Raw genomic sequence first — 25,433 nt, 5'->3', positions numbered from 1 at the left:
GAGAGGAAAAAAAGAAAAAAAAAAGAGTTTTGTCAATGTTTCTTGCACACTGGGACCCATTGTTTTTTTGCCTGGGGGGCCACGGGGTGTTGCTGAGTCATCATCACTACCAGTAACCAGAGCCCCTTTTGCCCTGTCCTGTGAATCTCTAGACCGCCATCTCTGTGTTTTAATCGCATCCTCACCTGTCCGTATATTGGCTTCATGACCTGTTATCGCTACACTGCTTAAGTAGAGCAGATAATCATTTAATTTTCTCTTTGTACTGTATTATCTTGCTTCATTTCTCCTCAGTGGCAGCATTGGTGTGTTTAAAGGGGTAGCACGCACTTTTAATAGATTTCTCCCACGCCGTAGAGAGCGTCACAGTGGGAACCGGTTTAATTGTGGTTTCATGGACCTTTTTCCCATGTGGTGATGTCACTGTGTCAAAGCTGAGCCCCCAGGGAGCCTGTACTTCCAACGAAGGCCTCCCCATCACTCCCGTTCATATTTTTCTGTTCTCTCTAGACCCTCTTTTAACTGTGCTCTCTTCATCTTTGGCATTCATCTTTTCTAATTTAGTTCAAGCTCTGCACTTCCCTAGAGTATGCCCATCCTCTACTCTCTGGGTTTATCTATCTCATCTTACTTGCTCTCAAATCAGCAAGATGATGTTATCCGGCTTCCTGAAATCTTGAGTTGCCTTCCGAGAAAACATAATGTCTTATGGTTTCACAATGACATCAATGTTATGCACTCTGAACTCAAATCTAGCGCCGAGTCAATTAGCTAATCAACAGTATTTAGTACATTTAATAATTGATACATTATTGAAGTTGCAAATATTTGCAGTTTTTTTACTTAGTATATGTTAGGATTTGCTGCTTTTCTTTGTTTTTGCAAAGTAAACATTGTTGGACTGCTTGGCTAGCACAACAACCAATTGGATTTGTTTACCTTGGGCTTGTTTCAATGACTTAATCATTAATCAGTTAATCAAATGTAATTTACACATTTGTTCAAAATAACTTTGACCAATAATTGAAGCCCTACTAAAGCTCTTATCGACAAATACGGCAAAGCACTAGCTTGCTGACATCTGCTTATTTAAATCTGTAGATGTGCATATGCAAAGTCTGTGTGTGCTTATTCAGTCAGGGACATGCAGGCCTTCATGCGGAAGTACAGCTGTAGATGGCAGATGGCAGAGCATGCATGGTATATCTCTTGTGTCTCAGGTGGTAATATTCATTCCTGACCTTTTATCTGCCCTGAAGGGTAGAGTTTGGCCAGAGATAAATGTCAAAGAGTGATAATCTGGGTAAGCTAAATTAAAACGATTTACTCCAGTTTACACCTGGTGTCGGCTGTCCTCTTTAGCTGAAGTGTTTTTAAGAGTTTATATTGAGTGTATAGTATTGGTTGCTGTTGTCAAAGTAAAAAATCCTGACGGCCACAAATTGCAGTATGGTCTTCAATTGAGACATATGCTGTGGTATTGTCTCATCTCATGTGCCAATCGTATCATGCATATCTGGGTCATAGCCCAGAATAATGAGTTAGATGGAAACAAATATGTTTATAAATTCAGAGGATCCTGCAATTAGTCATGTTATCTAGCACTGCCCTTTCTGAACAGTTTATTTCACCAATCATATGTCATAAATAAAGTAAACAAATGATACTTGAAAACACAACTGTGCTTGATAGAAGACAGTTATTAATTGCCAACCTATAGCAAATCATATATTTGCAGTGTTTAGAGCAGGGGTCACCAACCTTTTTTAGGGTGAGGGCTACTTTCAAAAAATAAAACAAGTCGGGGGCTACTTTTACTCCTCTTTTTTTTGTTTTTTGCAGTGTATATATTTAGCACATTAACATTATTATATGCTTACCTTTAACCTTTGTGTGCTGTTTGGGTCTGTGGGACCCGTTTTCAGTGTTTACTAAAAGAAAAATGTATGCAATTTTTAATTATTTTAACCTGCTTTATTTGGGGGTGGCCCTCACGTCCTCTAGGGGGGTCCGGGGGCATGCTCCCCCGGGAAGATGTTTTTTTAAATGTTGAAGTTAAATGCATCAATCTGGTGCACTTTGAGCACAACATGAATTTATGGATACAGCTCCCAACACTCATATGAAAGGGAGCTGTATACTTTTCAATAATCCAAACATCTTTAGAATATGATCACAACCAATAACAAATCATTTAAACTGGTTTATTTTTATCTTATGTTAGTTAGCATTCTTTCTTTTTATTTATGAATATTTTACTAATCACTCCTTTTAAACTGTTTTTTGTTTTTGTTACTGTCCTATAGTACACATTGGAATGATTTCTTACTTTATCTATATTAAATAGATAAAGGTGTGCTCTCTCTCTCTCTCTCTCTCTCCGTCTCGCTCCTCCGTGGCGATGACGGCTTGCGTTAAAAAAAACAAAAAAAACATATTTGTAAAGAGGGGGGACACAAACGGGAGTTCGAAAAGAGCAGGGGACATGTCCCCCCTGTCCCCAGTGGAGATTACGCTCATAACGCCTCATGTGCTGTATAGGCTAACATGATAGGCTGTTCAATGGGGCTGATGTGTTGTGTAGATTCTGCCAGAAGGAAAATCACGGTCACACTCACACTCCTTATGAAGCGGTGAGCTGCCGCTCCGCATTGCTTTTCTTCCCGACTGCAACGCTGGTCCAGCAAATCAAGCAAGAACGTGATTGGTCGATATTCATTGTGGGGGTGGGGGCCGGGAGGAGGGGTGTTAGATAGATATAGAGCTGTAGATAGAGTTCGCTATGATTTAGGTTTCGTTTATGCATAGGGTAGATTCTTTTAATTACATTTCCTTTTTTGTTTTGTGTATTTTATACATTTTGAATTTGCTTGGCGAGCTATTTTTAGAACATGCCCCGAGGGCGACTCACGTTGCCCCTGCGGGCGACTAAGTGCCCGCGGGCACCGTGTTGGCTACCCCTGGTTTAGAGTAATCAAAAACGATTCTGTTTGGGAAGTGATTGTCTTCATCTGCTTGTCAAGTTATTGGGGTCGAGAGTCAGCCCCAACCAGCTGTCGAAGCTGAGTTCCATAATACAGTAAGAGAGATTGTTGACTGGATGGAGCAAATATGGGATGACCCTCTTCTATCTGCCTGACAGACACAACTGCAGGGTCAACCATAGCCCAGAAATAGATCTTCCCTATGAACATTCACTAATGCATACAGTACATTTACTATTACATTACTGACATAGATAATGCACGCACGCACGCATACACACACACACTGGCTTTGAACACATGGCTTATCATGCACAGACACATGGGCAGCCAGAGCGTAATGCTTGGCCACATGATGCCTACGCCTGATCTTGGAGGCTGGCCCATTTAGCTGAAAGCAACAATGATTTCATTATATTGCTGACATAATCAGCGTGCAGGGGTTGCTCTGTGTGCGTGTATGTGTATGTGAATTAGGGCTGCACGATATATCGTGTCGTGACGATAATCGTGTTTTGCGCATGCGCGATATTCACATTGCGTGGACGTGCGATTGTTTTAATAAAAAAACAAAACTCGCGATATTAAGTAGGCAAATGAACTCAAACACGTCATGTTACAATTATTTTGCTGCTTGCTACAAAAGGAAAACTTGTGCGGCTCTCATGTCAGGGGTACTTGAGTGACATGCAGGCTCTGCATGCACAGCAAACCACAATCAAATCTCCAAAGCAAACGGACCCCGTGATTAAAGGTAAAACACTGAATAAAGTAGTTTCATGTGTTTCTCCAGGGTAGTTTGGCGCTGCTAACCGAGCTAGCTCAGCTTGTTGCTCTGATAACTTAAGATCCAGACGTCCTTCATCCGGTTAAATATAGTTACAAAAATACCAATTGTATAGCATTAAAGTTCAAGAAAGGATGGTTTGCGGGAAAAGAAACAGTCTTTTCTTCAATTCCTGTATGTTTTCATATCGCAATATATATCGCAGGGGGGGGGAAATCGCAATGTCAGTTTTTTTCCAATATCGTGCAGCCCTAGTGTGAATACAACGAAAATCGAATATAAGTATCCATATGTCCTTATACAGCATGTGTGCTAGAAGGACCATGTCAGTAGTAATAATGTTTTAATGCATGAATGGACTGGCAGACAGGCATCGCACAGGACGTGTTTGTTCGTCATCCTGAAGTCAACCACCATATTTGTTTTGTCAGATGAAGGGTTGTTACAAACACCTCAGGCACGGCCTCCCTGTCACCCTTTGCCCTCTTCAGTGACTAAGTATTAAGTCAGCTGATTATCACTGAACCGGAATGCATTGGAAGAATGAATAGTAGGAATGAATAGTAGGAAATATTTGTCGATGATTGCATAATAACCACAAGCACATGATTTATTATTCACACACACACACACGCACGCGCACGCGCACACGCACGCACACACACTCACAATTTCTTTGTATACAACAGTACCTATTTGCTTTACAATTGTAGGCTCATTTGAAGATGAATAAAAAATGCTAACAAACCTTTTATAAATAAGTAAATTGTTTAATTTAAATGTTCACTGTACACAGCACTTTGAAATGTATTTCATCTGAAATGATTATTGAATGTTTTTGCTACACGCAGCTCTCAGCTAGCTGTACTTGGCCATTTCCCTTGTTACTATTTGACAAGCCAAGGTTAGAATCACTGGTCTGTCACCTGACCTTGACTGCTATTGTATGTAACTTTTTTCTCTATTTTATTTTTTGAGGAAGAGGAAATGTTCCGACCAAACATGTTCTTCCTTCTGCTCCTTCCGCCCATCATCTTTGAATCGGGATACTCTTTACATAAGGTATTATTTATACTGTCAAGATATAAAAGAAGGAATGACACGTTATGCATGTGATGTACTTAACAGTGCAAACCAGTGTATGCATGTAACATAACGTTGGTATTTATTTCCTATGCAAGATCAATTGGCTAACAATTACAAAAGTGAATGATATACAATTATGTAGAGAAAGAATCATAGCACCAATAAGTCTAGGTTTGAAACTCATTGGCAAATGCAAAAAGGTGGCTCATACCATTTGATTATTTATTAGATTATTTATAGATATATTCTGTTACATTATTCAAAAATGAAATTGTGTTTTTTTCTCTGTACATGTACTCTGCCCTACTTTTCATTTTACTGCTTGCCACATGTTATACACCATGTTATGTAAATGTCATGCTACTGAAGCCTATGAATACTTGAGCTTTGTGTCCATGTATGTTCAGGGTAACTTCTTCCAGAACATTGGTTCCATCACTCTCTTTGCTGTGCTCGGCACGGCCATCTCTGCTTTCATCGTCGGAGGAGGGATCTATTTCCTTGGGCAGGTGAGGATTGAGTTTGTATCAGTCAACAACTCGGGGCCTGTTCAGAGAAAGAGTTTGAACCTGTTGGTAAAATAAAATGTGTGTTGTTAATACATTGTGAAGGTGCAAATGGCCCCTAGTATCTTTACATTGTTCAGAATGTTTCTTGCTCTATGTGTTAACATACCAGAGCTCTTTGTTGCCACTCTGAAATGTGTGTCTGTGTTTTTCTCAGGCTGGTGTGATCTATAAGATGTCAATGACTGATAGGTGAGTGTTAGTGTTCCCTTTCAACTTGCATTCCTTTATAACAATAATTATAAAGTCTCTATGGATTCATCTTTTGTACTGCCAGGCTTTTTACATTAGAACATCTTTTTGTCCAAATGACTTCAAGGGAAATTGGATATAAGTATTTCACAACAGCAACACCCACAGACTTGTTCAGTTCCAGGTAGCTGGATAATCCAGCTGCCAGAGATGACACAAGCAGTGTGTCACGCCACTCCCATGTGTTTATGTTGGATTTGTTCAATGATCACATGTGTGTATCTTCATCGATACACAGTCAGTGTGTTACTGTGTGTCTTGGGTTAGTTTTGCCCACTCAGATTTTGTGCATTTTCTGGCATTTAACAGTAATTTAATCCAAATTGTGTGCTTGACATAAAGTCTAATTTAGTTTGTTTATTTTTTGCACATAAAGGAATACAAAATAACAATTAAATAAAAGAAAGGAGTATTTATAATAACATTTTGTTGTTGTTGTTGTTGTTGCCATTTTACAAAGACCGCTATAACAGACAGTGTAACAATTACATGAGACTTCCACCCTTGTACAAAGACCTAATATTCTGAGACAGGATTTAAGTATTCTCCAACATTATTGCAATTGTAAAAATAACAAATTGTAGGTCTGAACTGCCTGAGTAAAAACATGTGCTTCCTTGTTTGTGATGCATATCCTGTCTGCATCCTTCTGACCTCGTGCACTTACAGATTTTGTCCCTTTGTTGCCCATGTGTGTTTGTTTCTTAATTGTTATGTTCATGTCTTATTGCTCCTGTATAACACACTTCCACTCTCTTGCTGTAGCTTTGCCTTCGGCTCACTGATCTCAGCTGTGGACCCCGTGGCGACCATCGCCATCTTTAACGCCCTGGATGTTGACCCGGTCCTCCAAATGCTGGTGTTTGGAGAGAGCATCCTCAATGACGCCGTCTCCATTGTCCTCACGAAGTAAGAGTCTCTTTCTCCTTCCTCAGTGTTTGTTTATTCTACGGGGTAAAACCTCTGCAAATTTGCCCATGCATGATATTTACACGGCTTTTCACTATCAGCAACTCTAACGAGACAAATATACTACTTAAAAAAAAAACCTAAATTGTACCTAAAGTTCCCTATGCAGTCCCTTTCAAAGTATTTGGAGTTGAAAGAAATCCATAAAAAGCAGAAATATGGCGATGGTCTTCAAGATTTTTTAATATTTGTAATCTTTATTTCATCACCACGCCACTACTGTTAAGACTGTATATTAACCTCAAGGTGCAATTATCTGCTTTGATGCAGGAACCACCCCCGCAAACATTGACACACCTGTTCTTCTGTCAGCTGAGGTGCAGTGAGGCATAATCTAACCTTTTAACCCCACCTGCTTAATGCTGATTGGCCCTGACAGGACTTGAGATGAGAAAAGAACCAGTGACCTATTTTATCCCCATAGTTTACAAATGCAGAGAATGTGGGTACCAGTGTGTCAAAATGTGCTGAATGTGAAGTCCAAAAGCTGGGACTCACACAGTTATCCGACTAATCTTCACAGATGAGGATTGTTGTTGGAATGCTTTCACAGTATCGGTGTAATACCTGAAACCTCCAGTAATGAGGGAAAGACATTTTTTATTTAACCTTTATTTAACCAGATAAAAAAGCATTGAGATAAAATCTCATTTACAATGCTGACCTGGGCAAGAAGGCAGCAACGTTACACATAACACAAACATATAAAATACAGAGAACATAACTAAGAAAACAAAAGACGAAAAAGCAGTCACTACATTGTGCACATTAGGACAGTAAGAAAGGTGCACTACTTATTACTGCAAGAGCAGCTGGTGGTAAGGACTTCAGACAACTTCAATTTAAAAAATGCTATTGAGACAAGTGCCCTCAGTTTTAGGTTTGATTGAAGGTCATTCCAAGACCAAGGACCATAATAAAAAAAGACTCCTTTTTCCAGCCTCAGTCCGCACAGCAGGTACCTGGAACCGTATCCAGGCACTGGATCTGAGGTTGTAAGAGTCACAAACTGGAGCAAATCTGGCACATATGTACAGTGGAAGCTTACCTAAAATGGCTTTATACATTAATAAAAACCAAAGCTGCATCCTACGCATAGTAAGTGAGGACCATCCAGTTAGGCTTTACAGTCTGCAATGATGAGTCCTATAGGGTGCATTTGATATATAACGCAGTGCAGCATGGTAGAGTGGGTCAAGTTTGGCCAAAACAGTGGGACAGGCAAATCAATAAATGGTATCACCGTAGTCCAGCTGGGACAGGAATAAGCCAGAGACCAACCTTTTACGGGATGAAGTTGAAAAACAACATTTAAGTCTGAAAAGGAAGCCAAGAGTGCATTTCTATTTATTTGTTAGAAATTCAATATGGTGTTTGAAGTTCAGATTACTGTCCAACCAAAAGCCCAGATATTTGTAGATATCGACAAACTCAACAGAGACGCCATCAAGGGTGTCAGTGGAGAGGCAAGAGGATGCTGACTTGGGAGCAAAAATCATTGCTTTGGTTTTCTTACTATTCAATAGCAGTTTGGAATCAAGAAGTGCATGCTGCAGCGTGATCAAATCAGATTTTAAATTGGAAACGGCCATATCCAGAGAAGGAGCACATGAATATACAATAGTGTCATCAGCATACATATGATAGGTAGAAAATTGCATCTGACAGCAATCCAGAGTCCGAAAGAGCGACAGCTCAGGCAGAGAGCAAACAATCCAGTCACAGCGAGGCACCGGCACAAAACGACGCACAACAGCCCAAAAACTTTTAAAAGCTTTTAAAACGTTTTAAAAGTGCAGCAGACCAATTTAAAAACGGGTCTAAAAAGCAAAATAAAAATTATAAAATGTCAGTATGCACAAGGGGGTCAATGCCAAAAAAAATGAGAATGAGACAAACACTAATAGAGACAGAGGGTGTTTCTCAATGTCGAGTACGCTTGCTTGGTAGCACATGTCTTTCCGAGTCACTTGCTTCAGAAGTGAGGCAAGAATACTTCCTGGCATTTGGAAAACGAAGCAATAGTATGAAGCTGCAGCGTCGGAGACTGCAGTCTCAGGACCGCACTCCTGGGACCGCACTCCTAGGACCCTAGTTTTTCGTGACATTGCCACCTAGCGAGCAGGAGACATGAATATGAACGACAAAGCACGCAAAAAGATGAAGTGCTTTTAACGTTTTATTTGTTTAACATTAATAACAATTCCGGTGTCTTGAAATGAAGTGTGATTAGCTAACGTTAACTAAGATAGTCTTAAGGCAATACAAACATCTGTTAGCTTATGATAGCTTCTAACCGTATTAAAGGAACTAAACACAATTAAATGTTAGCTATAGCCTTCGGAAAAATAAACTGTTAGCTAAACATAGCATATTTGTTTAATGAAACTAGCGTGATTTTGGCAAGCCCAACTAGGTGTCCTACATTAATTGTTGATTTAATCACTAATTACAGTAAGAGTGTGAGTAATGTCAATCGTGTTTGTTTAAAGTTAACAACTATTCTGGTGTATTGAATTGGACAGCAATACAAGCAACACGTGCTAAATGTGAGTCTTACAGGGAAACAGTCATCTGTTAGCCCATGATGACTCGCTGCAAAACCAACTGTTAGCCTTTTTGTTTATTTGTTTAATGAAACCTCTCTGGGGAACCAGCACCTTACCGTGGTAGAGAGGTTTGTGTGCCCTGATGAACCTGGGGGCTGTGTTGTCTGGAACCTTGTGTTCCTGGTAGGGTCTCCCATGGCAAATTGGTCTCAGGCAAGGGGCCAGACTAAGATTGGTTCAAAAGACCTCATGAAAGACGACACAAGAAGTGAGGATACCCGGCCCGGAGGAAGCCCGGGGTCCCCTTCTGGAGCCAGGCCCAGAAGGAGGACTCGTCGGCGAGCGTCTGGTGGCCGGGCTTGCCACGGAGCCCGGCCGGGCCCAGCCCGAAAAGGCAACGTGGGCAACACCTCCGCTTCTCCGTCCCGCGGGCCCACCACCTACGGGAAACATCGATGGGGTCGGGTGCGCTGCCAGAAGGGTGGCAGTGAAAGCGGAGGGTCTCGACGGACCAGACCCGGGCGACAGAAGCTGGCTTTGGGGACGTGGAACGTCACCTCTCTGGGGGGGAAGGAGCCGGAGCTTGTGCGGGAGGTGGAGCGTTACCAGTTGGATCTGGTTGGGCTCACCTCTACGCACAGCGTCGGCTCTGGAACCTTACTTCTGGATAGGGGTTGGACTCTATTCTTCTCCGGAGTTGCTCAAGGTGTGAGGCGCCGGGCGGGTGTGGGGGATACTGGTCCCCGGTTAGGTGCTTCGTTGTTGGAGTTTACCCCAGTGGACGAGAGGGTCGCCTCCCTACGCCTGTGGGTTATGGGGGGGAAAACTCTGACTGTTGTGTGTGCTTATGCACCCAACAGAAGTTCAGAGTATACGGCCTTCTTGGAGACCCTGGAAAGAGTCCTGTATGGGGCTCCTGAAGGGGACTCTTTAATCTTGCTGGGACACTTCAACGCACATGTGGGCAATGATGGAGACACTTGGAGGGGCGTGATTGGGAGGAACGGCCCCCCTGATCTGAACCGGAGTGGTGCTTTGTTACTGGACTTCTGTGCTAGTCATGGATTGGCCATAACAAACACCATGTTCGAACATAAGGATGCTCATAAGTGTACGTGGTACCAGAGCACCCTAGGCAGAAGGTCCATGATCGATTTCGTTATCGTATCATCGGACCTGAGGCCGTATGTTTTGGACACTCGGGTAAAGAGAGGGGCGGAGTTGTCAACTGATCACCATCTGGTGGTGAGTTGGGTCGAGTGGCGGGGAAGCCTCTGGATAGACCTGGTAAGCCCAAACGTGTAGTTCGGGTGAACTGGGAACGTCTGGAGGAGGCCCAAGTTCAGGAGGCCTTCAACTCACACCTCCGGCGGAGCTTTTCGGGCATTCCTGTGGAGGTTGGAGACATTGAACCAGAGTGGTCGGTGTTCAAAGCCTCTATTGCCGAAGCCGCGGCGGGGAGCTGTGGTCTCAAGGTCCTAGGTGCCTCAAGGGGCGGTAACCCTCGAACCTCCTGGTGGACACCGGTGGTCAGGGAAGCCGTCCGACTGAAGAAGGAGGCCTTCAGGGATTTGTTATCCCGGGGGACTCCCGAGGCAGTTGCAAGGTACCGACAGGCCCGAAGGGCAGCAGCCTCATCCGTGGCCGAGGCAAAGCAGCGGGTGTGGGAGAAGTTTGGAGAAGACATGGAGAAGGACTTTCGGGCGGCACCAAAGTTGTTCTGGAAAACTGTCCGACACCTCAGGAGGGGGAAGCAGGGAACCATCCAAGCTGTGTACAGTAAGGATGGGACGTTGTTGACCTCAACTGATGGAGTGTTAGGGCGTTGGAAGGAACACTTTGAGGAACTCCTGAACCCGACAACTCTGCCCTCTATGTTAGAGGCAGAGCTGGAGTATGACGGGGGATCAACACCAATCTCCCGGGGGGAGGTCACTGAGGTCGTCAAACAACTCCACAGTGGCAAAGCCCCGGGGTGGATGAGATCCGCCCGGAAATGCTGAAGGCTCTGGGTGTTGAGGGACTGTCATGGTTGACACGTCTCATCAACGTTGCGTGGAAGTCGGAAACAGTACCGAAGGAGTGGCAGACCGGGGTGGTGGTTCCCCTTTTTAAAAGGGGGATCAGAGGGTGTGTGCCAATTACAGAGGCATCACACTACTCAGCCTCCCCGGGAAAGTTTACTCTAAGGTACTCGAAAGGAGGGTCAGGCCGATTGTCGAACCTCAGATTGAGGAGGAACAATGCGGATTCCGTCCTGGTCGTGGAACGACGGATCAGCTTTTTACTCTCGCAAGGATCCTGGAGGGGGCCTGGGAGTACGCTTATCCGGTCTACATGTGTTTTGTAGACTTGGAGAAGGCGTATGACCGAGTTCCCAGGGAGTTACTGTGGGAGGTGCTGCGGGAGTATGGGGTGAGGGGGTCTCTACTCAGGGCCATCCAATCTCTGTACTCCCAAAGCGAGAGCTGTGTCCGGGTCCTCGGCAGTAAGTCGGACACATTTCCGGTGAGGGTTGGCCTCCGCCAGGGCTGCGCTTTGTCACCAATCCTGTTTGTAATATACATGGCTGGGATTTCGAGGCGTAGTCGTGGGGGAGGGGGTCTGCAGTTCGGTGGACTAAGGATTGCACCACTGCTTTTTGCAGATGATGTGGTTCTAATGGCTTCATCGGTCTGCGACCTTCAGCACTCACTGGATCGGTTCGCAACCGAGTGTGAAGCGGCTGGGATGAGGATCAGCACCTCCAAATCTGAGGCCATGGTTCTCAGCAGGAAACCGATGGACTGTCCACTTCAAGTAGGGAATGAGTCCTTACCACAAGTGAAGGAGTTCAAGTATCTCGGGCTCTTGTTCTCGAGTGAGGGAACAATGGAGCGTGAGATGGGCCGGAGAATCGGAGCAGCGGGAGCGGTACTGCAGTTGCTTTACCGCACCGTTGTGACGAAAAGGGAGCTGAGCCAGAAGGCAAAGCTCTCTGTCTACCGGGCCATTTTCGTTCCTACCCTCACCTATGGTCATGAAGGATGGGTCATGACCGAAAGAACGAGATTGCGGATACAAGCGGCCGAGATGGGTTTTCTCCGCAGGGTGGCTGGTGTCTCCCTTAGGGATAAGGTGAGAAGTTCGGTCATCAGGGAGGGACTCGGAGTTGAGCCGCTCCTCCTTCGCGTCGAAAGGAGCCAGTTGAGGTGGTTCGGGCACCTAGTTAGGATGCCACCTGGGTGCCTCCCTAGGGAGGTGTTCCAGGCACGTCCAGCTGGGAAGAGACCAAGGGGTAGACCTAGGACCAGGTGGAGGGATTATATCTCTTCGCTGGCCTGGGAGCGCCTTGGGATCCCCCAGTCAGAGCTGGTTGATGTCGCCAGGGAAAAGAAAGTTTGGGGCTCTCTGCTGGAACTGCTACCCCCGCGACCCGACCACGGATAAGCGGGAGAAGATGGATGGATGGATGGATGTTTAATGAAACCGGGTGCTTTCAATGCGACCATCATTATAAGGACGTTGGCACAGGCTACCGGGGAAGTGGACGGCGAGGAATCTTGGAGGGTTTTTACTCCGAAGAGGGCTTCCCCGGGTACTGCAGCTGGAGCTGTTTTCTGGTGGCTGAGGGAACAACAGACCCCGCCTCACCCCAGTGAAGAGTCCTCAGTGTACTCTCCACTTTCAGAGGAAGGGTCAGAGGAACTCAAAGACATGCTGGACTCCAGAGGTCATTCCGTGTCCGTGTTAAGGAAATTGTGCCCGTCTTCTAAATAAATACAAATTGATTCTGCACTGAAATGCCTCTTGGTAAAACTGCATGTTTATCTTTGGCAGCCAGGTGCATTAACACACTAACAGTTGTTTTTGTTTTTGAGTAATCAAGCACCTCTTCAAAGACACATTTGATTTGATTTATTTCAAACGTGTAATACAATACAAAAAAAATTATAATAATTAAATGAAACAAGAGAATTATGGTACTGTAGAAACGTAAGCAGTATCAAATTGATAAACTAAATATTATTGACTTATATATAAACAAATTATCTACCTAATTTCACATCCGAATAGGCGTGGGACGGAGTTTACACGTATTTAATCCTACCCCTTCTCCCAAAAACTAAATTAACATTTTTGTTTTCTTTTAACAAAATATACATCTAAATGTATGTCTACATACTATATACATTTACAATTATAAATAGATTATATAATTCTTACTACAATATATATATATATATATACATATTTACGTTGTAGGCCTATTTCAAATTTGATAAGACAAATATAAAAGACTATCTTTTTACATCTGACATACAAAATACATTTGTTATTAAAAAAAACTAAAACAAACATTAACAACAAATAGTTGTTAATAATAATTTAATTTCTGTAAGAAAAACACAATTTCATGCATTTTTAGATCGTTAATAACAAGCATTACAATATCTAAAGTGACTCGCTGTGTATGAGACTCAATACTCGCTGGTTGTACTTTTGCGGTCATCCAATTCGCTAGGTGGCGATGTTGCAAAACAACTTGAAAAAAAATTCACTTCAAATGACAGGTAAATACAATCAGTAAAACAACATTCAACATAGATGCTTATATTATGATAAAAGCATATATAAAAACAAAACTAAAATACATATTCACAAAGCAGACAGATAGCAACAGGTCAAGGCACATGTACAAACAGAGCGTTGTAAAGTGCAGATTGTGTCAGTGTTGACAGAGCTGATTTTCCACTAACCATGTTTTTAAGTTAGATTTGAATGAACTGCAGGTGTTTTGTTCTCTAATCTTTACTGGGATTTAGTTCCACTGTTGTGCAGCTTTAAAAGAAAAAGAAGATTGTCTGAATGAACTCTTCCTTAATGGAACAACGCAGTCTCCTCTTGTTGCAGCTCTTGTTGACCTAGTTACAGGTGTGCGTATGGTGATAAAATGTCTTAGCAGAGGTGAGGTAAGGCCCTGTATTATTTTGTACATGAGGCAAGCATTTGCATATCTCATTACATTTTCCCAGCTCAACAAGTTAGATTTTTTGAGTATTGGGCAATGATGAGAATAAACTGATTTCTTATCTACTGTTTTAAATGTTTGTTTGTATAATGATTCCAGGGGTTTAAGAGTGGTTGTACAGGCATGTGACCAGGTTGTTAAGCAGTAGGTGATGTGAGATAGAACCATAGAGTGCATGTACATCAGAGCCGCCCGCCTCTGTTGACATGCAGTCTCTGGTAAACCTCAAATTTGACAGACTGAATTTGACCCTGTTGCAGACCTTTTTCACCTGAGCCTTAAAATGTAGTCTTGAATCAATTAAGACCCCCAGGTATTTGTACTGTGAGACCACCTGTAGCCTCTCCCCGGACACAAACACATCTGGCTCAACGCAGGAGGACTTGGTTTTGGTGAATAACAAACATACAGTTTTACTGACATTTAGTTGCAGACAGCATTGCTCCAACCAAGCTGTTACATTAACCATCTTGTTCGAACATAAATTACAGTATCATCAGAACACATTTTGATGTTTGTGTCAGGACATATCGATGGTAAGTTGTTTATATACAATGAAAATAACAATGGACCCAGAATTGACCCTTGTGGGACACCTGGAGGTTAGATGATTGATTATTCTGTACTCTGACATACTGAGAACGGTTGAACGAATATGATTCTATCCATTTAAGTGTTTGTGTGGAGAAGTTAATGCTGGATAGCTTAGATATGAGTTTTTTGTGATTAACAGTGTCAAAGGCCTTCTTTAAGTCAAGAGAAACACTGCTCCTACAACACCACCTTTATCCATTTTGGATTTTATTTGTTCTGTGAAAAAACAGTTGGCTGTTTCTGTAGAATATTTGGCCCTAAAGCCAAATTGCATTGGATGCAGAGAAAAAACACTGTTATTCAGATGGTTAATAATTTGTTCAGCTACAAGTTTTTCAATAACTTTTGATACTCTAGGAAGGGTACTAATTGGCCTGTAGTTATTGGTAGACATTGGGTCTCTCCACCTTTAATGATTGGAATAACTACAGCCGGCTTCCAAACATTTGGAAACATTCAGAAAGAGAGGTTGATGATATTGGCAATAGGATGAGAAAGAGTTGTACTGAGGTCTTTGAGCATAACTGCATCCATACCAAATATATCCTTTGCTTTAGATGGTTTAAGGGATTTAATTACTATTTTAACTTCTGCTTCAGTTGTGTTTCTTAAGCTGAAAGCTGGCTCCATTGTATCAATTTGACAATTACTTGTGCAGTCAGGAGAAAAACACTGTGCAATGTTAGCAACAGAATCAATAAAATACTGATTTAAAACTTCAGCTACATCGCCTGGAGTGTTTATAAGCTTACCATTTACTTTAAGTTCAAACTGTTTTCTTTCCCTATGTTGATTACCAGTTAATGTTTTTAACTGGTCCCAGATCAGTTTCAAACCTCCTGCCTTGTCTATTATAGTTAAAAATAAATCTGCCTTAGCTTTCCTTAATTTCTTTAAAACTTTATTCCTAAGCATAGTAAAATGACTTCTGTCATGGCTTAATTTGACAGAAGTCAATCGATGACGTAGTATGCTTGAACTAGTGGCTCTGGACCAGCTTTACTCGACATTAGGCGCTTTCACACCGCAGTACTTTTCCCACAAAGGTTAATCAGAACTTAGTTCATGAGAACTCTTTAGTTCTCATGAACTAAGTACAGATCACGTTCACACCGGAATAAGTTCCCTGAAGTTTGCCATAAGTTATTCTCTCTGCGTTTGTGCGCTGGGCTAATGCTAATAATGCTAATGCAAGGATAATAAAATGGCGGCTTCACAAAAGTTTTTGGGAGTTTTACGGGGCGTGGTTTGCAATCCGCCCAGCCCATCAGAAATAGGAACCTTTTTCTCCTACGAAAGTCCCTGCTCTCTAGCAGGGACGGAAAAGGGGGTAAAAAGGTTCTCATTAACTAATTTTAGTTCCGGATTTTTTTGGTGTGAACGCAACATTTGGGAACTATATCGGAACTAAAGTGGGAAAAGTACTGCGGTGTGAACGCGCCTATAGAGAAGTACCCCGTGACAGAAACAAATCAACGTGCTGCCATCTTGGAACACACACCTGCAGTGCAATCAGTAAGGAAGCCTGCAGGAATGAAAAGTAAATGTCCCTTTGCTGCCCGTATGTTTAGTGTTAGGAAACTTTCGGTCATTATAGGAGGCAATTTAGTGACCTACTCTCTCAGAATTGTTTATAAAGATTGTTCGTGTCAACAAAATAGGGGTCGCAATCGACAACCCTCTATGGCCCCGGCCACACGAGGACGATAACGGTAAAACGCATACGCAAATGCAATCGCAAAAAAGGCTTCCGTCCACACGCAATAGACACCGGAAAGTTTCTGTCCACACGAGACCGCTCCGTTTAGCTCCAACCGCTGGAGAAGCTGCAGTACATATGCCGAGCCTGTACGTGGCGCTGTAACTTCCTCAACAAAAGCAGCGAAGAAGCATGGTTGTCATGGTTGCACTTCTGTTTATTCTCCGCGGTGGGGGCCGAGGGAACCGGGCAGAGTTTTTCGCCAGTCAACGTGTATTAAAGTTTAAATCTTCCGGACAAAATTATAAAAGTGCCGGTCAAAGGTCTTCTTTGTTATTTATTGAGCTTTAAAACAAATGAATAACGACTATATAATATAATAATAAAATACACGGAGCCTCTCTTTTTCCTCCCTCTCTTCTGACAGTGTCAGTGTCTGTTTCATGCAGCAGCTGATCCAGTCAGTGACCCGCCCGACAGTAAAAATAAACATATTTATAACTAGTTTAGGTAGTTTGAGAGGTAATTAAAATAGCTAAGGGTGATGATCTGACTTGAAGTGTGTGTTTTGCTCCGTTCACTGCTGCATCACAACGGGAGGAGCTGCAGGTGAGCAGAGCTGCGTGTCTCCGTCCTGTCAGATTAGGCTTCACTCGCGTTTAGGTCCATATCGAGGGAAAGATAAATAATCTGAATTCAGTGTGCAGTTTACTTTGACGCGGGGGGAGCAGAGGTTGGGAGAGGCGGGGCTATTGCCTCATCATTATCAGAAAATGATCGTATAGGGCGTACACACGGAGCCGTTGGACCCCCCAGAGCGTTGCGTATGCCGGTCTATCCACCTTGGGACCCGTTACCGTAGTCGTTTAGTGCCATATTCTGTCGTCCTAGTGTGGCCGAATGGTCTATATGACACAGAACGGTAATGGAAACAACCGTTATCGTCCTCGTGTGGCCGGGGCCTAAATCTTGTCAGACAAGTTTGACAGTAACAGACAGTTGGCAGCACTCTCTTGTTTGTCTACATCACTGCGATCCTATCTGCTCACTCTGTACTCACTATACCTCACTCGCCTTATCTACCCTACTCACAATCGGCTAAATGTGCAAAGTGATCTCAAGTGTCTGTATTCCCGCATGTTGTAAATGATACATGAATAATGGAAAGGCCGCATAGCCCTGGCAGTTTGCTTGTTGTTAGCACCTCACAGGCTGGTTTTATTAAAAGCTACTTAACAGTTTGCCCTAGTCGTTTATAGGAGCCACGCAACTAATGCCTTTGTTTGAGAGCTTGTTAATAAGCATTAAAATCAGATTATCGTGTTGCCTGTTTGTTTGTCTGTATAAATTATATTAGAAAATGATTGTACTGTATAATTAAATTGATTGTCTGCATTCCTACTGCAGAATAACTTCAACACATCCATTATGTTTTTCTTTTAGGATGAAAACATGCTGATAAATCATTTCCACCCAATTACGTTAGAGTGCAAAGAATAAACTTGAAAGACAGCTTTAACTGCTAAGAAACATATTAAAGATGTTAAGTTATTGTTGGGCATTAATGTGTCTACATGTTGCTTAAAGTCACCTTACCCTTGAAAATGTATGTTTAACGTTCTAAAAACAAATTACTGTGGCTCAGATGGAATTTTATATCGCCAAATGTCACAATAAGTTCCTTCCTGTCACTCTTCCTGTTGATTCACTGAGCTGATACAATACAGCTGACCTCTGTTTACCAAACAGAATTTTGATAAAGGATTACACATTCTGCAGAAACTCTGATGCACACACAATCTCTGAGTTGTGAGTTTGTAGTATTCAATTGTGGAGTTGTTCCGCCCTCTAGGGTCAGATAAAGGTATCACAACTCAGGATTTGTAACTGATATTGTGGCTTGATTTGTTTTCCTCTCTTTTGTCTTTCAGCACGGCGGAGGGATTTTTTTCCGGCTCAGACAACTCCACAGTAACAGGCTGGGAGACTTTCTTACAAGCGTTGGGTTATTTCCTCAAAATGTTTTTTGGTTCTGCTGCTCTGGGAACCCTCACTGGACTCATCTCGGCTATTGTATCCTGACTCCTTTAGTCTATTTATGTAATGTGTTAAATTCTGTCTGTTTTCATGTTGTTTAAATTCCTTAACTTACTGATTAGTTTCTAAAACACTTCGATTTGAGGAAGACTCCTTCACTGGAGTTTGGTATGATGATAATCTTTGCGTACCTTCCCTATGGACTGGCAGAAGGCATCAAACTGTCTGGTGGGTGTATCATATTCCTTCATGCATGCTAGATATTCTTATATTTGACTTTATCCAACTATTTTAAATTTCTTTCTTTCACTCCACCTCCAGGAATAATGTCCATCCTGTTTGCGGGAATCGTGATGTCTCACTACACCCATCACAACTTGTCTCCGGTCACCCAGATCCTCATGCAGCAGACACTGCGCACAATGGCCTTCATGTGTGGTCAGTGAATTTAGTCTTTTCCCCGGTGTCTTCCCATTTCGCCCCCTTCCCAATTCGCCCCATTGCCACTTCGCCCCTTTCCTACTTTGCCCCTTTTTTACATTAGGCCACATAAGAAATTATACTTGTTTTGCTTGGTCGTGGGTCTTAGGGTTAGAGTTATGGTTAGAGTTTATAGATCTAATGAGGCATCCCATGAAGCATTGCATGAAGTCTGTTGACGAATCAGAGGCTGTTGTTGGGCTGCATGGGACGGGGGGCAGAATGGGAAAGGGGCAGAATGGGAAAGGGCCGAATGGGAATAAACCCTTTTCCCCACCTTCCCCTTTGTTTTCATTTTACAATAAAAACTCACCACTATGTTACATGTTTTCTCTTTCCAGAAACGTGTGTGTTTGCCTTCCTCGGTCTCTCCATCTTCAGCTTCCCTCATAACTTTGAAATATCCTTCGTCGTCTGGTGCATAGTAAGTGCCCTTTCGTTTTGAAACATTATTTGAATGTTGTTTTGTTCCTGGTGATGATCCCCATGAATGTCAGTGACAGCTCTTGTTCTCTCTCTAGGTCCTGGTTCTTCTAGGCCGAGCAATAAACATCTTCCCCCTGTCATTCCTGCTCAACTTCTTCAGAGATCACAAGATCACTCCCAAAATGATGTTCATCATGTGGTTTAGTGGTGAGATGAGCCTTTTGTCTAACATGTCACAAAAACAACCAACATTCAGCTCTTTGTTAGTTTTGTCTAAGCTTTGATCACTGCCCTAATATATTGTGCATGTCTCTAGAGCAGGGGTGTCCAAACTACGGCCGGGGGCCAACTGCAGCCTGTGGTCCATTTTTAATTGGCCTACAAAATGTCTAAAGTATTTTACGCAAACATGAAACTTGTGCTTGTTTTATATTCTTAAATATGTACATATATATTGCACAGTATTCAAGTATTAATATGCCAGATTTTCAAATTAATTCAGTCAATTAAAGTTGAAAAAGGTTTCCAACTAATCTTAGTTGATAAAAAAAAAGCCCAATAACGTATTTGCATAACAAGATTGATATACATCCTCTCTCCCAGCCCTTCTAATGTTTTTCTGTATGTGGCCTTCAGGGAAAAATGTTTGGATTGTAAATAAAACTGCAGCAGTTTGATCACAGAGCGTGAACGTTGTGATCAGCTGATTTTGCGCAGTTCTCCAGTGTGTGTGCGGGGCACAGAATGTGCTCAGGGGAGTCTCCCACTGCAGCCAGTTGGCGGAGTTTTGGCACAATTCTGTCTGTGCACACGGCGACCAACTCTGTAGCCCGGAGCCTCTGCCTCCTGTTGAGCTTCACAGGTCCGTCGGTTATGTCCTGCGCGGCTCGGCCAGCACCCAGTTCAGTTAGTCACAGAAAGTCCGAAGAGTTTTTGCAGGGAGCGAAACGGCAACGTAGCTGCTTAATGTATTTGGGTTTTTTTGACATGTCTCGTAGTTTACTCCATTGAGTGTTGACAAGAAACACGTGTAGACTAAATATGTGTTTTTGTTTTGAGGTACGCAAAGGCACGTAATGACACAAGTGACGTTACGCAATTCAGATTTTTGCCACGCATGCGTACCTGCGTACCAGTTATGTGCACCCCTGATTATATGGACAAATGAATCAATCAATCATTAGAGGTAAGAATCAGTCAATCAATAAAGCTTTTAACATTTTCTATAAAATAAATAGATGATTAAAACATGTCCATCATACTATTGTCCAGATATATTTACAAAATGATTTACTGTCAAGTATGTCTTCTCATAGTCCCGTTCTTTCGTCTCTTTCCTGGTCTGGCAGGTTTGCGAGGTGCCATCCCTTACGCCTTGAGCCTCCATTTGGGCCTGGAGCCAATTGAGAAACGGCAGCTTATTGGCACCACCACCATCATCATTGTTCTCTTCACCATCCTCCTCATGGGGGGAGGGACCATGCCACTCATTCGCATCATGGACATCGAGGAAAGCAAGTCGCGGCGTAAAAACAAGAAAGACATCAATCTCAGCAAGACAAAGAAAATGGTAAAAGCTGAAAGACATATGTTTCACTATAACAGTCTGTTTGTTGCCTGCTTTGATACCAGTTCGGCCATTCCCTCTTCCACAACCAGTCCCTTATGTTCTCTTCAAAGGGGAAAACATCAGAGGGTTGATTGTGGTTTGTAAGAAGGACACTGAATCAGCAAACCACTCTTATCTCACAGTTTTACACTTAGTCGCAGCACAACTCAGACAAGCATCATTAAGCTCTAACAGCTCTCATTACAATTTCCCAGAAGAACTGTACAATTTTGTGTATTATATTTGGCTCTATAGGCTCTAACTCTTGACATAAGGTCTCTTCTAAAGTGCATCTTGTATTGGAGGTAATTGGTGGTGTGTTTGCGTGACCTGTGTCTACAGAATGTACAGTATTTGATGTCCTCCAAAGCTAACTGTTATTCCCGGGCTACCAGGAACTACATCTATCAGCTCTCTGATTTTCCTTTCGGCTCTCTATCCCTCTTTGATGTAATTCGCTCTCTTTGCTCCCTCTGCTCTTCCCCCCTCATCTCTGGTCCTTCAGTGTGTGATCTCAACTCCATCACCCTCACCACTTCTCTGTCCTTTTGACTTTCCCCTGCAGTGGACTTCCTCTCCTCCATCTCTTTTAACCCTACCTCATTTGTTGGCCACTCTCCTCTCACTTCCCTCTATCTTTTTCTATTTATCTGACTTACCCTCTCTCCCTTATTTCTCTCCAGGGTAATACCATTGAATCCGAGCACCTTTCTGAACTGACAGAGGAGGAGTACGAGGCGCATATCTACCAGAGGCAAGATCTGAAGGGCTTTATGTGGCTAGATGCTAAATATCTTAACCCCTTCTTCACTCGCAGGCTCACTCAAGAGGTAAGTGAGAGAGAGAAAGACATCCTCTAAGTCCCTTTCCCAAACATACATTAGTTTTTCCCATACTGGTTTTCTTTCCGTCCTTTTGTTTGATATCCCATAAACAGAAAAGCTTCACAATATATCAATCACATAACTGCCAATTTGATGAAGCTCATTGTTGTCTTTGGGCTTTTTAGACTATGACAGGTGATGATTCAGTTCACTTCAAATGTTTTAAGCCATACAGGGTTAGTTAACTATTTGTGGCCCTTGTTAAGGCAGTCAACGATTACATAACTGCAAGTATATGTTTTGCACCCTGCACTTATGTATACCTTCTGACTGGTCACTGTCTCCATCTGAAATATAATGTCTGGGAAAAGCAGGTGTAAAATCCTGAGTGACAATTTCTGTTGATGAGGCCTTCCTGTAATGTAAAAAAACTGATTTTCTGACCATATCGCACAACCTACAGCGGTTCCCTCCTGAAACGTGGGGTCAAACACATTTCATTTACTATATCTCTTTCACTATAAAAGCATTGTGCATCATTGTGGTGACAAAAAGTTTTGTGTAATTTTCTGTAGGCAAAGTTATATACTTCACCTCAGTTCATTTTCTATAGTCTAAAAGTCACTTGTAAAATGGTGATTATCAAACCTCTGCTGAAGGGTACATACTGGATACCATTGGTAATTAGTTTAATATTGTTACCTTGTGTTACAGAAATTGTAATTTAAGATTCAGTTTTACATTTTTCAAAAGTGCAAAATTATGCCATTTTGCAAGAAGAGATATTTTGAATTGTCCATACCTCAAATGTATTTAATGTTGAATCATACCTGTCAAAATATGAAGAAAAACAGACATTTTAGAGCTTCACCAAGTTATCTTGTGCTGAAGGGCTCTACAGTATGTGTAATGTGTGTCTCACAGGACCTGTTACATGGCCGGATCCAGATGAAGACGTTGACCAACAAGTGGTACGAAGAAGTTCGCCAGGGACCCTCAGGCTCTGAGAATGATGATGATGAAGCTGAACTTCTGTGAACGTAACAAACATTTTCCGTGTGAATGTGCATCTTTAGTGCACAGTGGTTCTGAAATGTGTCAAATTCCAGTGGGGTTCCTGTAAAACTGGAATCCTAAATTGTAACACTGGAACCAAAAAAAGACTTACCTGTGAAATTATATTTCTCCTATAAATGCCATATTGTTACTTGCTAAAGAAACACAGGAAGTTTGGTTGATCTCTTTCCCTGATGCTTCTTTACAACACGAAGGTCTGAAGGTCATATGGGTATGTTAAGCAATACAAGAGCACCTTTTCGCTTTGGTTGGTTCTTCACTTTTGTATTGTCTCTGATCTTTGTAACATAAGCTTAATTTTAGTTTAAGTCTGTGTCAGGGGAAGGATGCATCATACTGTTGCTACAGGCGTTATTTTAAAAGTATGATTTGAAATAGGCCACAGGTTGCAGCTTTAAGTGGCTTCCTGTTGAACTACATTTAATTCTCTCCAGGTTTCTACATGTGTATGCATTAATGAATCTGACTGAACCCATACTGTACGTATATAATGAAGATAAAACAAATATATACCAGCAGTGAAGCTGAGCGTCCACTATAGCCTCCAGAAACACATCAAATGAAGATAAATACTGGAGAGAGTTAAAACTAATGAAAATAATCATTTTCCAAACATCTCGCTTACAGGATAATAATTATGCTCAAGGATATTGCTTTCATTTGCAATCATGGATACGATTTGCCTTCACCAGATCAAGTTTTCTGTTTCTTTTTCAGTCTCTGGCGAGGCTCTTTCCACAAAATGTGTATGTAAGGAAATGTTGCTTTTTTGATTGTTCACTATGTATTCCTAATGAACATAGGAAGCAATGAATGTGTGGGTAACTGGGATCAATAACTTGTGAATCTATTTATTTATCAAATATGTATGTGTTGTTTGTGGGACAAAAGCTTTTTTACTAGCTCTATGAGCACTGCAGAAAAATAGGAACAAATATTAAATAAAACAATATTGACATCCTAAATGTTGTATCAATTGTCTTTTTAAGAAAATGTATTGTACCAGTTCCATCCATCTGTGATACAAGTCTTTTGAATTCACTTTGACTTTTTAAGATTACTTTAAACTAATAGAGGCTATATTATTATACATTTGATTTATGAACCGTAGCTAATTTTGAAGAGTATACTGAATAAGAAAGGGGAACTGCAAATTACTGAAGTCTAGTGCCAAAGTCTGCCAAACAAAAATTGGATGTTGTTAAAAGATTAAATGGAAAATTATAAATTACCTCATACAATCAGATAAATAAATGGAGTGTCCTTATATAGTGCTTTATCAGGTGTTTTCAACCCCTTAAAGCGCTTTAAACACTACGAGTAAATCACCCATTCACACCTCATTCGGGAGCAACTCAGGGTTAAGTATCTTGCCAAGGATCCATCGACATGTTGACTGCACTGCCGGGGAATTAACCATAGGATTGAACCCACAACCTTCTGTTTGAAAACGACCGCACTCCCTTGCAGCCACAGTTGCCCAAATAAAGCTCAATACTGTGTTAATGTGAACCTAACAGCTCATGTAGGTTTAATTCTCATGACTCTAGCAGATAATTAGAAAAATAAATCCATATTTCAATGTGTAAAAACGTTGTTATCAAGAGATATCACTGTTATTACGCCACTGGGGTTCCAACTCATAAGCCCCATGTGTTAATAGTTCAAACCATTGTAAATTGGAAGATTATAATGACTAAGACAGAAAGCCAGACTAGTCCATAGAGTAATTAAATTCAGAAGGTTAATGTGTGGTCATGCTGCAGACAATATCCTGTAAAGCTCAGTTGTCCAACCCTAAGGAACAAAGGTTGACATACCCTTGAAACTTCTTGTGGGATCTCAGTGTGCATATTGATAAGGAGGTGACAGTGATGAATGTATAAAGGAAACTCAGGGTAACTCTGCAAGGTGGGACTGCAATAATTTGCTAACATTGATTTGATCAGATAAATAGCATCATTCAGTTAGTGGGTTTGCTATTTCAAAAACGTTGTTATCAAGAGATAATAGAGAAGGTGTCATATTGCTAACACTGTCCAGCCTAAACTGAGTAGACACCTACCAAAAAGAAAGTAGTCTACAGCTGACAAAAAAGGCAGTACTTATGTATATATTATATATTATACTGTAAATTGATGCCATTTATGTCATTCTCTTAACTTATATGAATTTGTCTGGTAAATAGTGTGTTTGTAATAAGTATGTGCAGCCAGCAGAGGGGGTCTAAATCCAAAGCATTGTTCCATGAAAGATGAATAATACAACACAGTAGGTGATGGCGGTTCTTAAGTATCTCCTTTTTTATACCCAGGTTATACATAATACCTACTCGACTGTGTATTATATATGATCCCACTGGTTTAAATGCATATACAAGAGTATACTAAATAATGAAAGGGCCCAACCTAATGAAATGATACAGCCTCTGAGCAAGTAAAGCTCAGCCTTTATTCACTCTTAGCTGTAAGCAAAGCCACGTT

The 25,433-nt window shown here is 41.8% G+C and overlaps 1 protein-coding gene across 1 annotated transcript; it reads left to right on the top strand.

The window, feature by feature from the left end:
* The first annotated feature begins 4,650 nt into the window (after nt 1-4,650).
* slc9a8 (solute carrier family 9 member 8) lies at nt 4,651-23,915 on the top strand. Its single transcript, XM_034207513.1, has 12 exons — nt 4,651-4,833; nt 5,265-5,366; nt 5,581-5,615; nt 6,441-6,584; nt 18,429-18,570; nt 18,657-18,762; nt 18,856-18,972; nt 19,356-19,438; nt 19,536-19,647; nt 20,790-21,010; nt 21,733-21,879; nt 22,798-23,915. The coding sequence occupies exons 1-12, from the start codon at nt 4,759-4,761 to the stop codon at nt 22,909-22,911; spliced, it is 1,398 nt and encodes a 465-aa protein (XP_034063404.1). The 5' UTR covers nt 4,651-4,758; the 3' UTR covers nt 22,912-23,915.
* Nucleotides 23,916-25,433: the final 1,518 nt, after the last annotated feature.

This window comes from Gymnodraco acuticeps, unplaced genomic scaffold, assembly GCF_902827175.1.
Source record: "Gymnodraco acuticeps unplaced genomic scaffold, fGymAcu1.1, whole genome shotgun sequence".
Lineage (NCBI taxonomy): Eukaryota > Metazoa > Chordata > Actinopteri > Perciformes > Bathydraconidae > Gymnodraco > Gymnodraco acuticeps.
This window is presented reverse-complemented; position numbering and strand designations above follow the sequence as displayed.

Coding starts and splice junctions, on each gene's coding strand:
- slc9a8 (XM_034207513.1), top strand. CDS start 4,759: ATGTTCCGACCAAACATGTTCTTCCTTCTGCTCCTTCCGCCCATCATC. Junction 6,585..18,428: donor GTCTCCATTGTCCTCACGAA/GTAAGAGTCTCT, acceptor TTTGTCTTTCAG/CACGGCGGAGGGATTTTTTT. Junction 18,973..19,355: donor CACAATGGCCTTCATGTGTG/GTCAGTGAATTT, acceptor TTCTCTTTCCAG/AAACGTGTGTGTTTGCCTTC.